This window comes from Photinus pyralis, unplaced genomic scaffold (assembly GCF_008802855.1).
Source record: "Photinus pyralis isolate 1611_PpyrPB1 unplaced genomic scaffold, Ppyr1.3 Ppyr1.4_unclustered_Scaffold2781, whole genome shotgun sequence".
Taxonomy (NCBI): Eukaryota; Metazoa; Arthropoda; class Insecta; order Coleoptera; family Lampyridae; genus Photinus; species Photinus pyralis.
In genome coordinates, this window is record NW_022171264.1 from 1 (window position 1) to 14,198 (window position 14,198).

General features: G+C 36.5%; 3 protein-coding genes across 3 annotated transcripts; 2 read left to right on the forward strand and 1 right to left on the reverse strand.

The window, feature by feature from the left end:
- The first annotated feature begins 2,807 nt into the window (after positions 1–2,807).
- Positions 2,808–4,987, forward strand: LOC116181903 (protein SDA1 homolog). The gene is made up of 2 exons (XM_031502355.1): positions 2,808–3,508; positions 3,573–4,987. Exons 1-2 carry the CDS (start codon positions 2,873–2,875, stop codon positions 4,947–4,949), a joined length of 2,013 nt encoding a protein of 670 aa, XP_031358215.1. The 5' UTR covers positions 2,808–2,872; the 3' UTR covers positions 4,950–4,987.
- Positions 4,988–5,886: 899 nt separating this feature from the next.
- On the reverse strand, positions 5,887–12,867 carry LOC116181904 (twinkle protein, mitochondrial-like). The gene is made up of 8 exons (XM_031502356.1): positions 12,183–12,867; positions 11,920–12,137; positions 11,261–11,697; positions 11,057–11,207; positions 10,859–11,008; positions 10,620–10,808; positions 6,096–6,416; positions 5,887–6,047 (listed from the first exon to the last, which is right to left on the reverse strand). Exons 1-8 carry the CDS (start codon positions 12,436–12,438, stop codon positions 5,931–5,933), a joined length of 1,839 nt encoding a protein of 612 aa, XP_031358216.1. The 5' UTR covers positions 12,439–12,867; the 3' UTR covers positions 5,887–5,930.
- A 147-nt stretch (positions 12,868–13,014) lies between these two features.
- Positions 13,015–14,192, forward strand: LOC116181905 (glycosyltransferase 25 family member-like; the record flags this gene model as incomplete). The annotated part of the gene is made up of 3 exons (XM_031502357.1): positions 13,015–13,306; positions 13,398–13,623; positions 13,668–14,192. Coding segments are annotated over exons 1-3 (933 nt in total), but the record flags the coding sequence as incomplete, so codon positions are not given.
- Positions 14,193–14,198: the final 6 nt, after the last annotated feature.

Consider the following 14,198-nt stretch of genomic DNA (forward strand, 5'->3'; position numbering starts at 1 on the left):
AAATTATTATGGATTCTACAGGCCACATTCTATAAGAAAATTTTTTTCCGGGTCGATCTGAGACAATTTTTTTTGAGGGCCTCAAAAAAAGGCAGTGTATAACCTTCCTTTTTACCAAAAATCGACTGCACCAAAATTTCTCGGGAAAACACTTTTTCTTATTAATTTGGGTGCGTAGAATCCAAATCAATTCGTACTTTTTCGATCAGACTTCACAATCAAAAGTTTTAAGACTAGAAACCAATTTCGAAAGAAATTCAAAGGGCTGTAACTTTTGAACTAGTAGCCCAATCTTGGAACTGTTTGAAATTATGGATTCTACAGGCCACATTCTATAAGAAAATTTATTTTCCGGGTCGATCTGAGACAATTTTTTTTCGCGCCTCAAAAAAAGGCAGTGGTTTAACCTTCCTTTTTTACCAAAAATCGACTACACCAAAATTTCTCGGGAAAACACTTTTTCTTATTAATTTTGGTGCGTAGAATCCCAAAACAATTCGTACTTTTTCGATTAGACTTCTCAATCAAAAGTTACAGACTTAGAAACCAATTTCGAAAGAAAAATTCAAAGGGCTGTAACTTTTGAACTAGTAGCCCAATCTTGGAACTGTTTGAAATTATGGATTCTACAGGCCACATTCTATAAGAAAATTCTTTTTCCGGGTCGATCTGAGACAATTTTTTCTTCGGGGCTCAAAAAAAGGCAGTGTTTTACCTTCCTTTTTTACCAAAAATCGACTACACCAAAAATTCTCGGGAAAACACTTTTTCTTATTAATTTTGGTGCGTAGAATCCAAAACAATTCGTACTTTTTCGATCAGACTTCTCAATCAAAAGTTATAGACTAGAAAACCAATTTCGAAAAAAAATTCAAAGGGCTGTAACTTTTGAACTAGTAGCCCAATCTTGGAACTGTTTGAAATTATGGATTCTACATGCCACATTCTATAAGAACATTTTTTTCCGGGTCGATCTGAGACAATTTTTTTTTCTGGGCTCAAAAAAAGGCAGTGTATAACCTTCCTTTTTTACCAAAATTCGACTGCACCAAAATTTCTCGGGAAAACACTTTTTCTTATTAATTTTGGTGCGTAGAATCCAAAACAATTCGTACTTTTTCGATTAGACTTCTCAATCAAAAGTTAGACTAGAAACCAATTTCGAAAAAAATTCAAAGGGCTGTAACTTTTGAACTAGTAGCCCAATCTTGGAACTGTTTGAAATTATGGATTCTACAGGCCACATTCTATAAGACATTTTTTTTCCCGAGTCGATCTGAGACAATTTTTTTGTCGGGGCTCAAAAAAAGGCACCTTCCTTTTTTACCAAAAATCGACTGCACCAAAATTTCTCGGGAAAACACTTTTTCTTATTAATTTTGGTGCGTAGAATCCAAAACAATTCTTACTTTTTCGATTAGACTTCTCAATCAAAAGTTATAGACTAGAAACCAATTTCGAAAGAAAATTCAAAGGGCTGTAACTTTTGAACTAGTAGCCCAATCTTGGAACTGTTGAAATTATGGATTCTACAGGCCACATTCTATAAGAAAATTTTTTTTCCGGGTCGATCTGAGACAATTTTTTTTTCGGGGCTCAAAAAAAGGCAGTGTATAACCTTCCTTTTTTTTTACCAAAAATCGACTGCACCAAAATTTCTCGGGAAAACACTTTTTCTTATTAATTTTGGGGCGTAGAATCCAAAACAATTCGTACGTTTTCGATTAGACCTCTCAATAAAAAGTTATGGACAAAAAACAAATTTCGAAAAAAATTCAAAAGGCTGTAACTTTTGATCTAGTAGCCCAATCTTCAAACTGTTTGAAATTATGGACTCTCGATCGATCTCGATCTCAGACAATTTTTTTTCCGGCCTCAAAAAAGGCAGTACTAATAAGTTATTCAAATATTTGAGAACAATTTAGAAATGTTTAGGGAAAGTTTCCATTGTCACAAAATCAAATATAAAAATCCGATACATCTGAATACCTAACTCGATAGTCTACGAAACTTAACAACAATAGGGACCTTTCCTATATCCTTAAAACCATGTGTACCAATTTTCAAAGCGATCGCACGTTTCTAAACAAGTTATCATGCACACGGACAAACGGATGGTCAAAAATGGATCTGTTCCAAAATCGCTATGATTAATTTCAGAAAGGCGTACGTATCATGTGCACGACGCTTTGAAAACTGGTACACGTATTCTTAAGGATATAACTGATATAAGAAAGGTCCTGGTAGGTACCTCCTATATAATAATATAATAATAATATTACGCTTTTACTCCCCTTAAATTTGTATATAACAATAGAAATATAAAAAAAGCTAACCCCATACAAAGTATAACTTGATTTTTTAAGTAGTATTAAGCCTTTTATCTAGTATACTATTTTAAATTTTTAATGTATTTGAGTGACAAGTATTTGAATACTTTTGACTGTATTCGAATACTTTTCAATGTATCTGTATCTAGTATTCGCTTGTGCTAGACTTAAGAGTATTTAGTATTCAAATACCTTTGATTTGTGTAAAGTATTTACTATTTAGTATTCAAATACTTTTTGAAAGTACTGCCCAGCTCTGTTTGCAAGAATAAGGATCCCACTCTCATCTTGCTATTATATAGGGCCACTGCCAGGCCTTCTGGATATAGTCCAGCAGAACTCTTGATGAGGTTACCCGAAACCCGAACTTGCAAACATTATTCGTTAAATTCGCATTAATTAAGAAATAGAGTACGGTCCTGGAGTATACGTATGAGAACGCAACCATTGACACAGTCTCCACCTTTGTTAACCGAATCCAACCATTCTTTTATAACCTCACAATTTTACATGTGGTAAATATTTACATCCATGAAGCGAAAATGGTACGAAGACACAATAATCAGCTACCAGAAAACTTACCACAGTTACAAAACCTCATAAAACGTGACCCAGAATCATACCATGAAGAATTCCTGCAGCAACTCCAACACTTTCAAAACACGATCGATGTTTTCCAGCTGGATCCGCAACAACCGAATAAAACGTTAGATGAACTCGTGATGTTTATGGCACAAGTCTCTCACTGCTACACGAATGATTTAAAAACGTTTCCGCAACAACTCATCGACCTGCTACAGAAGCACAACACAATGTTGGATAATTCCATGCGAATGACGTTTTGTCGCGCCCTAATACTATTGAGGAACAAAAACTTGTTAGCGCCTACAGATTTGCTGGAGCTCTTCTTCAAACTATTAAGATGCGAGGACAAAGCCCTACGTTCATTTTTAGAAACTCACATTGTGACAGATATCAAGAATTTAAATGTAAAACATCGCAATGCCAAGTTAAATGCGACCCTACAAAACTTTATGTTCACAATGCTCAAAGACAGCAATACCAGGGCTGCGAAAATGTCTTTGGATATAATGATCGAGTTGTACAAGAAGAATATATGGAATGATGTCAAAACTGTGAACATAATCGCAACGGGTTGCTTCTCAAAGATAACAAAGGTAAAAGGCTTTTTTATTTGTTTCTGATTTGAGTGGCCTTTGTAACAATGTTGTTTTGCTTCAGGTGATGGTTGCCTCATTGAAATTCTTTCTTGGAAAAGATCCCGAGGAAAAGGAATCCGATGACTCCGATTCAGAACCGGAGATTAATCCGAAAAGTGTGATAATGGCAAACAAATTTAACAAAAAAACCAAGAAGCGCGAAAAACGATTATCAAAAGTAAAGAAGTTAGCAGCCAAAGCGCACAATAAGAAGTCAAAGCCTCCTGCTTTTAATTTTTCCGCCATTCATTTACTGCACGACCCTCAGGGTATGGCGGAGAAGTTATTTAAACAGCTTGAGACGACGACGAAGCGTTTTGAAGTCAAGCTGATGACGCTGGACGTGATATCTCGCCTCATTGGTCTTAATAATCTCTTTCTTTTGAATTATTACCCGTATTTGCAAAGGTTTTTGCAGCCGCATCAGCGAGAGGTAACTCGTATTTTGCAGTTCATCGCGCAAGCGAGTCACGAACTGGTACCACCCGACGTTTTGGAGCCTCTTCTAAAGACGATCGCCAATAACTTCATCACTGAGCGCAACTCGTCCGATGTAATGGCTATTGGTATCAATGCAGTCCGAGAAATATGCGCTCGATGTCCGTTGGCCATGAGTAACGATCTACTTTCCGATCTTGTAGAGTATAAAAGTTACCGAGAGCGACCCGTGATGATGGCCGCAAGGTCACTCATGCACCTGTTTCGTACTGTCAGACCTGAGTTGTTACACAAAAAGCATCGCGGGCGTCCAACCGAGGCTATGGGTGAATACGTACCGAAAGAGTATGCCCAGCTCGATGCCAAGGACTACATTCCCGGTGCTGAAGTGCTACTCCACGAGGAGCAGGAGGACATTGAAATTAACTCGGAGTCAGATTCGGACGACGAATGGGTGGACATTCCTCAATCGGATGAGGAAGCCGTAAACACAACCAGCACTGATGATCCCGAGGTCAAAAAACAAAAACAGGAACAGGCGAAAAATGTGGTATTGGAACGCATTTTGACAGACGAAGATTTCAAGCGCATCGACCTCGCAAACGTCCAGAAACAAATTGATCCACTCAGAAAAGGGAAGAAACGCAAAATTGAAGATGATCCAGCGGCGACTTCGTCCGAGTTTGTACAGCTGGGAGATATTGAAAATGTGCACAAGAAACGAAAGCACGACAAGGAAACGAGAGTCGCAAGTGTTAGACAAGGCCAGCAGGATAGGGAGAAATTTGGTTACAAGGACGGTCGTGTTAACATACATTGCTCTAAGACTAATCGTGAGAAGAAGAAGACAAAAAATTATCAAATGATTAGACATAAAGCGAGAGGGAAAATTAAAAGGAGTTTCAAGGATAAACAGATAGCATTAAGGAATTATCTAATTAAGCAGAAACGAATGAAGTAATTGTAAATATTTAATAAAGAACTGTTTATTTCCCTCTATTTCACTTGTTAAATATATCAGGTGTAGAGCTTTAGGGTTCTCTTCCACTGTTTTGTTAGGGGTTAACTTCCCCTGTTTGAAAACGTTGAGTCTAGTGGCAGGATCACAATCACATAGGATAACATGCACTGCCTGTTCACAGAGCATCTTCTGCTATATCTTTGTTTAGCTATTTTAGCGGAAGATGGCCAGTAAAAGTCTGAAGGTCCATCTTGCTTGCGAGTGCATGAGGTTACTTAATTTATGTTTCCATTACATGGTCTTGACCGGAAGTAATATTCATATAAATTTTGATCATTCTTTTAATATGTGAAAATTACCGAGTTGTTTGTAATTAACATTTTATCCATGAATGAAACATTCACGGATGATTTACAGCACCTAATTTCATGATTGTGTTTAACATTCAACTGTAGGCGCGAAACCCCGAACGAGGGGCCAGTTACATATCTCGGGGACGAGATTATGCTAACCAAAAGTCTAGGATTTAGAATCTATATACGATAAATGAGTTGCGATTCGCTAATTTCTACATATTTTGTCGTAAATTTGCCTACAAGGTCATGTTGCTCTTAACAAAAAGACTATTGTACCAAAGATGAGTCACATCTGAGTGAGTTAATAGCGTTGTTTGATCACATGCCAGTTTTTGATATCAAATTTAAGCGGGATCCATTTAGTTTCGTAAGAAATATAGTCATTCGGGTGGCATTTTTAAAGCGTTGCAGGATTGACTTTATTTCCGAGTTTTTGTAGTGTGCCGTTAGCATATAACCTTGGGGTTAAGCACACTACACATTCTACAGGAGCTTAGCTCGGACTTGATTAAATTCATGATTGACCAATGGGAGGCTAGGAGAAGTGGTAACATCATAATTCTAGAAATGACTAAAAAAGATGTAGACAAATGTTTATTATCTATCACAGATATAGATACTACTGTTAAGTGTCCGCAGCTTCTTCTGTCGCTTTTTTCTTTTTTTGCGCAAAGCTTAAGGCGGTTTTATCGAATTCCAAAGTCATAATCCCTATATCACCGCTATACCTGTTTTTGGCAATCTAAAATACGAGAAAGTTAAAAAATCTTCAAAGGCACTCGGCACCTGCCTGTAAATATTTTTTGCCACGCTGAGGCGTTAAGCTTTTATCTTGTATTATTAGAATATTATCGGCCTCCTGAGACGCCTTCGCGCCGCCAAAAATTGAGTTGGTCGTCAATTCGTCCAGATCTCTCTCCTTTCTGGGGTGAATAACTAGGGTAACGTGACAATTTTTCCTAGTGGCGAACGAACGGAAGGCTGCAATAATGACGTCCTGCTTCCAAAATCGATCCATATGCTTCTGATCTTCGCTAATGCCCATCATGAACTGGACATTGTCGATGATTACGTGAGAAATGTCGTACACGTACTGTGCATGCTCTACGGCCTATACCGAAAGTTGATATTCTAGATTATTGTTTGTGTGGCTCACGACGCGTAATTGTTTACTGTGTTATAAAGGCAACTCAGTACAATGTATCGTGAAGGGGGAAATCCCTGCGGCATTTTTATTGTACTTGTACAATCGATTTTTCTGCTTTCTTGCTATTTTATGTGATGCTCTTCCACAAAAATTAAAATGTTCAGTTTCATATCCTGCGTTAAAAATGAGGATTGTTTACTGTATCTTATATGCATCGGATGTAACCAACCACTAATTTTCAAGTAGGTAATCAACACAAAAGAGAATTAAACTGATACCGGTACTATACCAATTGACAATATCAACTTTTCTTCAGTTGAATACATCGCACACGAACGCAAATAAAAATACGGAAGGCAAAGCAATAATATTCTAATTAATTAATATGACAGCAAAATCTTCATTTGTTTGCCTCCTTCAGAAGGGAAAACAATACACACAAATCCCTGCCTACTTCATAATGACCACTAGATATACTAATACATGATTTCTGTGCGTTTTTTTGTTTTTTGTCTTAAAAATTTGACGTTTCATCCCCATAGTCGTGTCTATTTTCAAATATAATTGTCATGTAAGTAGTAAAAAAATTAGTGCTACCTAGCGAAGTCATGTTGGGACGAATCTGTATAATATTATATGTTGCATAATAAAAAGACAATCTTACAATTAGAGAAAAAATTTAAAAAAAAAACACTGTCATAGTCATTGGCAGTACCTACCATTAGTCTGTAAAAAAATCAGCTTCATTCATCCAACCGTAACCTAGTTATATCCGTAGAAAGCTCGTGAAAAATTGACTAAGAATTATTTTTTACGGAGTTATCAAATGTTCGCGATTTTTTAACAGCATTTATCAACGTTTTCATTTGGTGTATAACTTACTTTTCTTGAAAAACAACCACTTAAAATTGGTACCACAAGTAGTAGATTTCGAGCTAGCTCCCCAGCAAGTGTGTACAGGGTCGCTGATAAGTCTGGAAACGGTCAATTATCTGGGAAATAATAATAATAATGTTTATTCAATAATGAAAGATACAAAGTCTTTTTTATCATGTCAATACAAAAAAAAAATATAAAAAACAAAGGCTAACTAAGACAGTTTTAGATCTAACTTTTCAAATTCTTGGAGAGAATAAAAAGCATGTTTCATTAACATTTTTTTAAATGTAATATAAGAGAGAGCTCTTATGTCTTCTGGCATCTTATTGTAAAGTTTAACAGCAACAAGGCCATAACTTTTATGAGATTTTACAAGTCGTCTCTGTGGAAGTATTACGTTGTTATTACTTCTGGTTCCATACTTATGAATTTGACTATGTGTAATCCACCTATCAACATTTCTGCGTGCAAAGAGTAAAGTTTCGAGAATGTAACATCTAGGCATTGTTATACTGCATTCATTATAAGAAGGTAGTAGATGGCACTGTGTTTGAAGATAAACAAACACAGGAAAAATATAAAACGGCACCAAATTATTGTAAAGTAGAAATATTCAGCACTGCGAACAGAAATAAATCTTTGACAATATCAACTAATGACACTTCGGCAGTTTAGTTGGCAACATAAACTACCACTTTACAAAATTCACCAGTCGTTTTATGTTTCATTGTAATACTGACTCGTGTTTTAACCAATCACAGTGAAGGTCAAAGCCTCCCTATGCTTTCTACCGCTACCTTCTTAAAATGAATACAGTATAGTATATTACTTTTAACAAACAAAGGTTTGCAGTGCTCCAATGGATTTACTTGATTTAAGATTCTTAAAACTTTTTTTTAAAGAATAGATTCTGTTTGCTGAAGAACAATTGCCCCATATTATTATGCAGTAAGACATGACTGAATGGAAGAGATACAAAGATCTTAAAGATATTATGTCTAATACTGGAGCTAGTTTTTTTTATCACATACACTACCGAGCATAATCTAGAGTACAGGTTCGTTACATGTTCATTCCACTGCAAGTTAGAGTCGATATACACACCAAGAAGTTTAACACAAGCTCTGTTGTTATTGTCAATAGTTGTTTTTTTTCTTAACGTAAATACAATGTTTTGATTTTTGCCCTCATTTAAACTTAACATGTATGAATTAAACCATTCTTTTGTAGCACTAGTTGTAATCGCTTGTTTTTGCAGAAGATCCAGCATGTCGTTGCTTTTGATAATCATGGTAGTGTCATCTGCATACAACACAGTATAGCAGTGATGTAGATTGAAAAACAGATCATTAATGTAAATGATAAATAACGTGGGTCCTAGGTGACTCCCTTGTGGCACTCCATGTAAAACTGTCCTATTCTGTGATTTTTGCCCATTGTATTCGACTACTTGATTTCGGTTTTCTAGGTAAGACTGTAAAAGACGTAACGGAACTCCGCGAATTCCATAGTGCTCCAATTTTGATAACAATATCTTGTGATTAACACAGTCGAATGCTTTTGATAAGTCACATAATGTTAAAGTATACAAGGTATCAAAAAGTTTTATACAAAAGATTTGAGGTTCTTTAATTTATACTAGGCGGTAGTAATTTTAATTATACAGGGTTGGTCATAAATGCGTGGCACACCAACATTGCATTTTTTTAAATGGAACACCCTGTATATTATTCGATATTTCAATTCTTCTCTCAATTTTGAACATAATTTGTAAGCAATGTATTCAAATGCAATTCGTTCCGAGTTATCGAGTTTGGAAAATAAAAGGTATTGCTTTAAAATGTATTGAATATAGAACAATAATTATAATAACGAATTTCTTTTAAAATCATTCTGTGATTCTGAAACGAATAGTTTGTGAAGTTTGTTTGGAATCATTAATTTTTCTTATTAATGAATTTTAAAATAATAGCGTTTATTTTCAAAACTGGATAACCTGGAAACTATTGAATTTAGGTACATTATGCTCATTACAAATTTTGCTGAATAATATACAGTGTGTTCTATTTAAAAAATGCAATTTTGGTGTGTCGCGCTTTTATGAGCGACCCTGTATAATTAAAATTATTACTGTCTATAATTTGAAGAACCCCAAAACTTTTGTATAAAACATATTTCGATAACTAGTATATTTTCCCAGATAATCGACCGTTTCCAGCGACCCTGTATATAGAAACAGTACCAGTTATTCTGTGTCTGTGGGCAGCAACATGAGGTTGTTCAAGTAAAATGTAAGTAGTTGCACATGAGAATTAAAACGAGAACTGTCAAATGACATATGAGAAATTAATGCAAATGCAAAACCGGTGATATAAACTGCACTGCAGACTCAAGTTGCAAATTGCCATCCTTTTCTAACAAGTTGCAGTATGTCTCAGACTGTAACCGACACAGTGAACGATAAGCTTATTATTACGATATACATCCATAAGATGGCACAGACAATACTATTAGTTGCATTCAGTTTATTACTTGAAAACCATGTATTTTTTGTGTGGCACTCTTCGGTCTTAAGTAAATGATTTGTCTACTTGCAGTTTTCGATGGTGAACCCCTCAACAAAAAATGTGCCAAATTCTTGACAGAACAAGTTCCTAGCTCAAATCAAAAATAGCACTTTTAGAAGTGTCTTCAAACAATTGTAAATGTAGGGATAACCGTTTCTCTCGAAAGTTTATTATTTTCCGATGTAGAATAAGAATATTCAATATTTTTTTCTATTTGAAAAAATAAGTTGTCCTACACTTGACTCTTTAAGTTATGTGATAACGGGCATAGCATCATTAAATCGGCTCTTACATATAAGTATATCATTTTTGATATCCCGCTAGTTTCTGCAATAACAAACACCCTGTATATAAATTAATTAGGCAACATTGAATGAAATATAAGATTACTGGAACTGGTATTTCCAGCTTACAAAATAAATGACCGCTACGCCCTCGGCTACACCCCAAATCATCTCGCTTATGCAGTTAAACCCCAATAAATCATCCCCTGAAACTGATATCTATTCTAGCCAAAAATACTTGTATCAAAACTATCACTGTAAAGGTGGTGACAATATACCTTGGAAAATTTCCACCTAGCCTGCGCTAGGAAGCTAAATAACCACCGCTGGAGGGTACAAGGTACATTGTAAGAAGGTATACATAATATTTTCAGCAATTTCCCCCATGACGATCAGGATTTTTTGATAATTGTTAAAAAATTCATGAGAAATAGTACCTCCATTACTACTTTGACCGCCTGTTGTCCGTGAAAAGTCATATAATACATTGGAAGCTTTTCAAACTCGTCCGCAAACGTATCGAACTTCTCCAAATTTTTGTCCAAAGGTAAACCAACCATTTGTTGTAGCATGGTTTTAGCCAAACGGACATTTCTTATTTCAAAACTTCCCCACAAGGTATTAACCTGCACAGTCAAAATTAATAATTAACTAAAGCAAGTAGACTTATACTGACACCTTGTATAGCAAGATCAAGCGAGTATTCGCTAATAAAAGTTGTTTTACCGGAACCAGTTGGGCCAGTTATCACAGTTAGCTCCCCTTTTCTATGACCTTTTAAAATACGAGTTAACGTAGGAAAGCGCTTCCATTTGACACCGTGCACCTACAAACTTTTCGATTACATTATCATTAAATCGCATGTGATAATAACCTTATCAATATTTTGCAAATCAGACAAAATATCTTCGCGCAAACTTGAAAATGTAGTAATGGATTTGTGCCAAATAGGCTTGGCCGCGGCGACAATTGCCTTGAAGTCCCTCTCGACTGCATCATGAGGTAACAATTGATTTTCTGTTGGCCTAAAATTACACCCTTAAAATTTGTGCGAGATGAAAACAAAACACCGGGTTACCTCACGAATAGACATCGTTTCTCGTTTAATTTCTTCGCAAAGCTTCTTGCTGAATCCCAGGAGTTTAGGTCATTACCGAACCACAGAATCAATTTACTAAATCTCTCCAGGCTAGGTAAAATGTACTGCGGTAAGTTTATTAAACCATTAGGTAAACACACTATATAATTGGATAATCTTTGGTTCAGCAGTATTAGAAAATCGGACAGGTTAGGCACAACAACTGCGGTGTCTTTGACCTTAGTCGATTTACCTGCCAAAACACCTTCACATTCGACTAAAGGCTCCACTTTCGGCGTTATCTGCCCATTTTGCTTTTTATGCAGTATTCGATAACCAACGGTCGTCGACAACGCATTTTCAAGCGGGAAATACAGGTTCGTGTGGGCTAAGTCTATTCTAATTGAGATATGTTGAAGCAAAGAGTATGAGACGTCCTGTGGATATCTACCGTTAATCAAGTTGAGATATAACCCAAGAGGCAGCTACAGAAATTGTGCCCCTATTCTATCAACCTGTTAATGTTTATATTAAAGTGAACGCACCGAAAATGAGCCACACACTATTCTGATTTTGATTTCCACAATTAAATAAAAATGTAGAAATAAGGGCACACCTTCTGATACTGCCTCCTGGATTCATAGAACATTAATGAGTACCGGAAGCTGAAATTCCTTGCAGATTTTGACAAAGTCTCCTTCGGAAAAGTTACTTAAGGGTATTGTGGTATTTTCGATATTCTTAAGGTACTGAGACACGACCTCCAAGTTCGAAGTCAACGTAGGTTTCCCGGCCGTTTTACTCCGCTTCGTACTAACATAAGACTCGAGGGAATTCCACTGGCCGAAGGACATGCACGAAGGGCACTGGAATGCTCCTACGAAAAAGCGAATAGATTGCTAACGTAACCAGTACACCTTACCTGTCTTTTTGTTAATGAAAAGTTTGGGGTTGCTCAACGATTTGGCCTTCCGCTGGCATACGGGGCAGTTAATTAGAAAGCATGTGTGGCCCTCTTCGTAACTAAGCTTGTGTGAGTTAAGCGCTCGTTTGATTACAGTGGGAGATATATCGGAAATGTCCTCGAAAGAAATATCGTTGAATTGTCTCGTGCATGTTTTGGACGTTAATCGGGTCGCCAAAATTCTCATACTTTTGAATAAAGTTGTAAATCGCATATCATAGCTACGTGCTGGCTCTTGTTAGTGAATATTTATTGTCATCCTCAAAAATCATCTAAAAAGGATATCACTACCGGCATAAATTTCTAACAAATAAAAAGTATAAACTAATAAAAATATGAACTAAAAGTTAGGTTAGAAACACGCTGTTTGGGAGGGATTGCACTCTCTGTACAGGGTGATTACAAATTTCTTTACATAAGGACAGCCCGTTCAACCAGTTGCTTCACCCTCAGCGGTTCTGTCATCAAGGAGCTGATGTCTGTCTTTGATCAAGTGACAGACTACATGCTTGGATTTAACCTGCCTCTCCACAGAACTCGCACGTGGGCTCTCCTACAAGTCCAATGTTGTAACGCGATCTAGTGCCCCGGAGAAGGGCACCGGTGATTTTCCTAACCTGGCTTCCATTGAGTTTTAAAGCTTAGAAGACCCAGATATGCCAAGAGACCCTGGATTGTCTAAACCCACTTGTTTGTTGCAACTGAACCAGGAATGGACTGAATCTTTATATTTCCTGATCTTAAAAACCGTAACCTAATGGAGGCATATTTCAAATTTGGCGCCCTAATTGTGGGCGGTTACAAAAAAGTCACATGTGGCACTTTGGGGTTAGCATCAGCTGTTTTTTTGAACGATGTGAACAATTTCCTACAGTAACGGGAAGCAGTAGTGGATAAAAAATGAACAAAATTGTGTTTTTATTTTTATTTATGTTTAGTTGCTACGAAATTTCTCTTTCTTCTGAATTAAAGCAACCTACTATCGTGATTGCCATTCTAATAAGGAACAAAGCCCATACACTGCCCTATTTTCTTTCGCTTATAGAAAACATTAACTACCCCAAAAGTCGCATCTCTCTGTGGTTAGTAAATAAAAGATTAAACAAACAATAACATAACCTGTCACCTGTCAACGCACCTTTACGCGCGAAATTTAAAACCGAATTGTTGCAGGTTGAGAAGTGACCACAACATTGACAAATCCATAGAGATCCTTAACTTATGGCTTGAAAACGTTTACGAACAGTATCATTCGGTTAACACCAAATTTTCCGAAGACAAGAGATTCGATGACGAAACGGGATTCGCACATTGGTCCACCTCACGCTTTAAACATGTCATGTCAATGAGAGAAGAAGCGTTAAACTACGCTCGAAATGTGTGGGCCAATTATATACTTGTAAGCTTTCCAGTCTCAACTCTCAATACAGACTACATTTGTAGATGATCGACGCTGATGCATTCTTAATTGATCCGGATGTTTTAAACTCTCTAATTTCGAAAGACCTCACTGTGGTTTCGCCAGTTTTAAAATCGGTGGGATTATATTCGAATTTCTGGGCGGCAATGAGCAGTGATTACTATTACAATCGATCAGACGACTATGAACCAATACTCTATCGTCAAAAGGAGGGCTGTTTCATTGTCCCAATGGTACACTCTTCTGTTTTAATAAACTTAATGAAAGAAGAATCGGACCATCTCACTTATGATCCCGGAAAAGTACCTAACTACGATGGGCCAGTCGATGACATTATTGTTTTTGCACTATCCGCAAATAAATCAGGTGTTAGCTTGAATGTGTGTAACAATAAGGTGTTCGGTTTTATAATGGTGCCACTTGAACAAGACGATGACTTAGAATATGACTACTTACAATTAACTAATTTAAAGTTAGAAGTGCTAGTGGAAAATGAGCCATTGAGAGTGAATCAGTTATTCGAGCCCTATATTAGTTTACCTAAAAAAGACAAA

Bases quoted from the DNA above. Each gene is read 5' to 3' on its own strand.
- LOC116181903 (XM_031502355.1), top strand. From the start codon at position 2,873: ATGGTACGAAGACACAATAATCAGCTACCAGAAAACTTACCACAGTTA. The intron at 3,509-3,572 runs GTAAAAGGCTTT...GTTTTGCTTCAG, and splicing joins GCTTCTCAAAGATAACAAAG to GTGATGGTTGCCTCATTGAA.
- LOC116181904 (XM_031502356.1), bottom strand. From the start codon at position 12,438: ATGCGATTTACAACTTTATTCAAAAGTATGAGAATTTTGGCGACCCGA. The intron at 6,417-10,619 runs GTACTATTTCTC...CTTTCGGTATAG, and splicing joins CGGTCAAAGTAGTAATGGAG to GCCGTAGAGCATGCACAGTA. The intron at 6,048-6,095 runs GCAGGTGCCGAG...CTCGTATTTTAG, and splicing joins GTGGCAAAAAATATTTACAG to ATTGCCAAAAACAGGTATAG.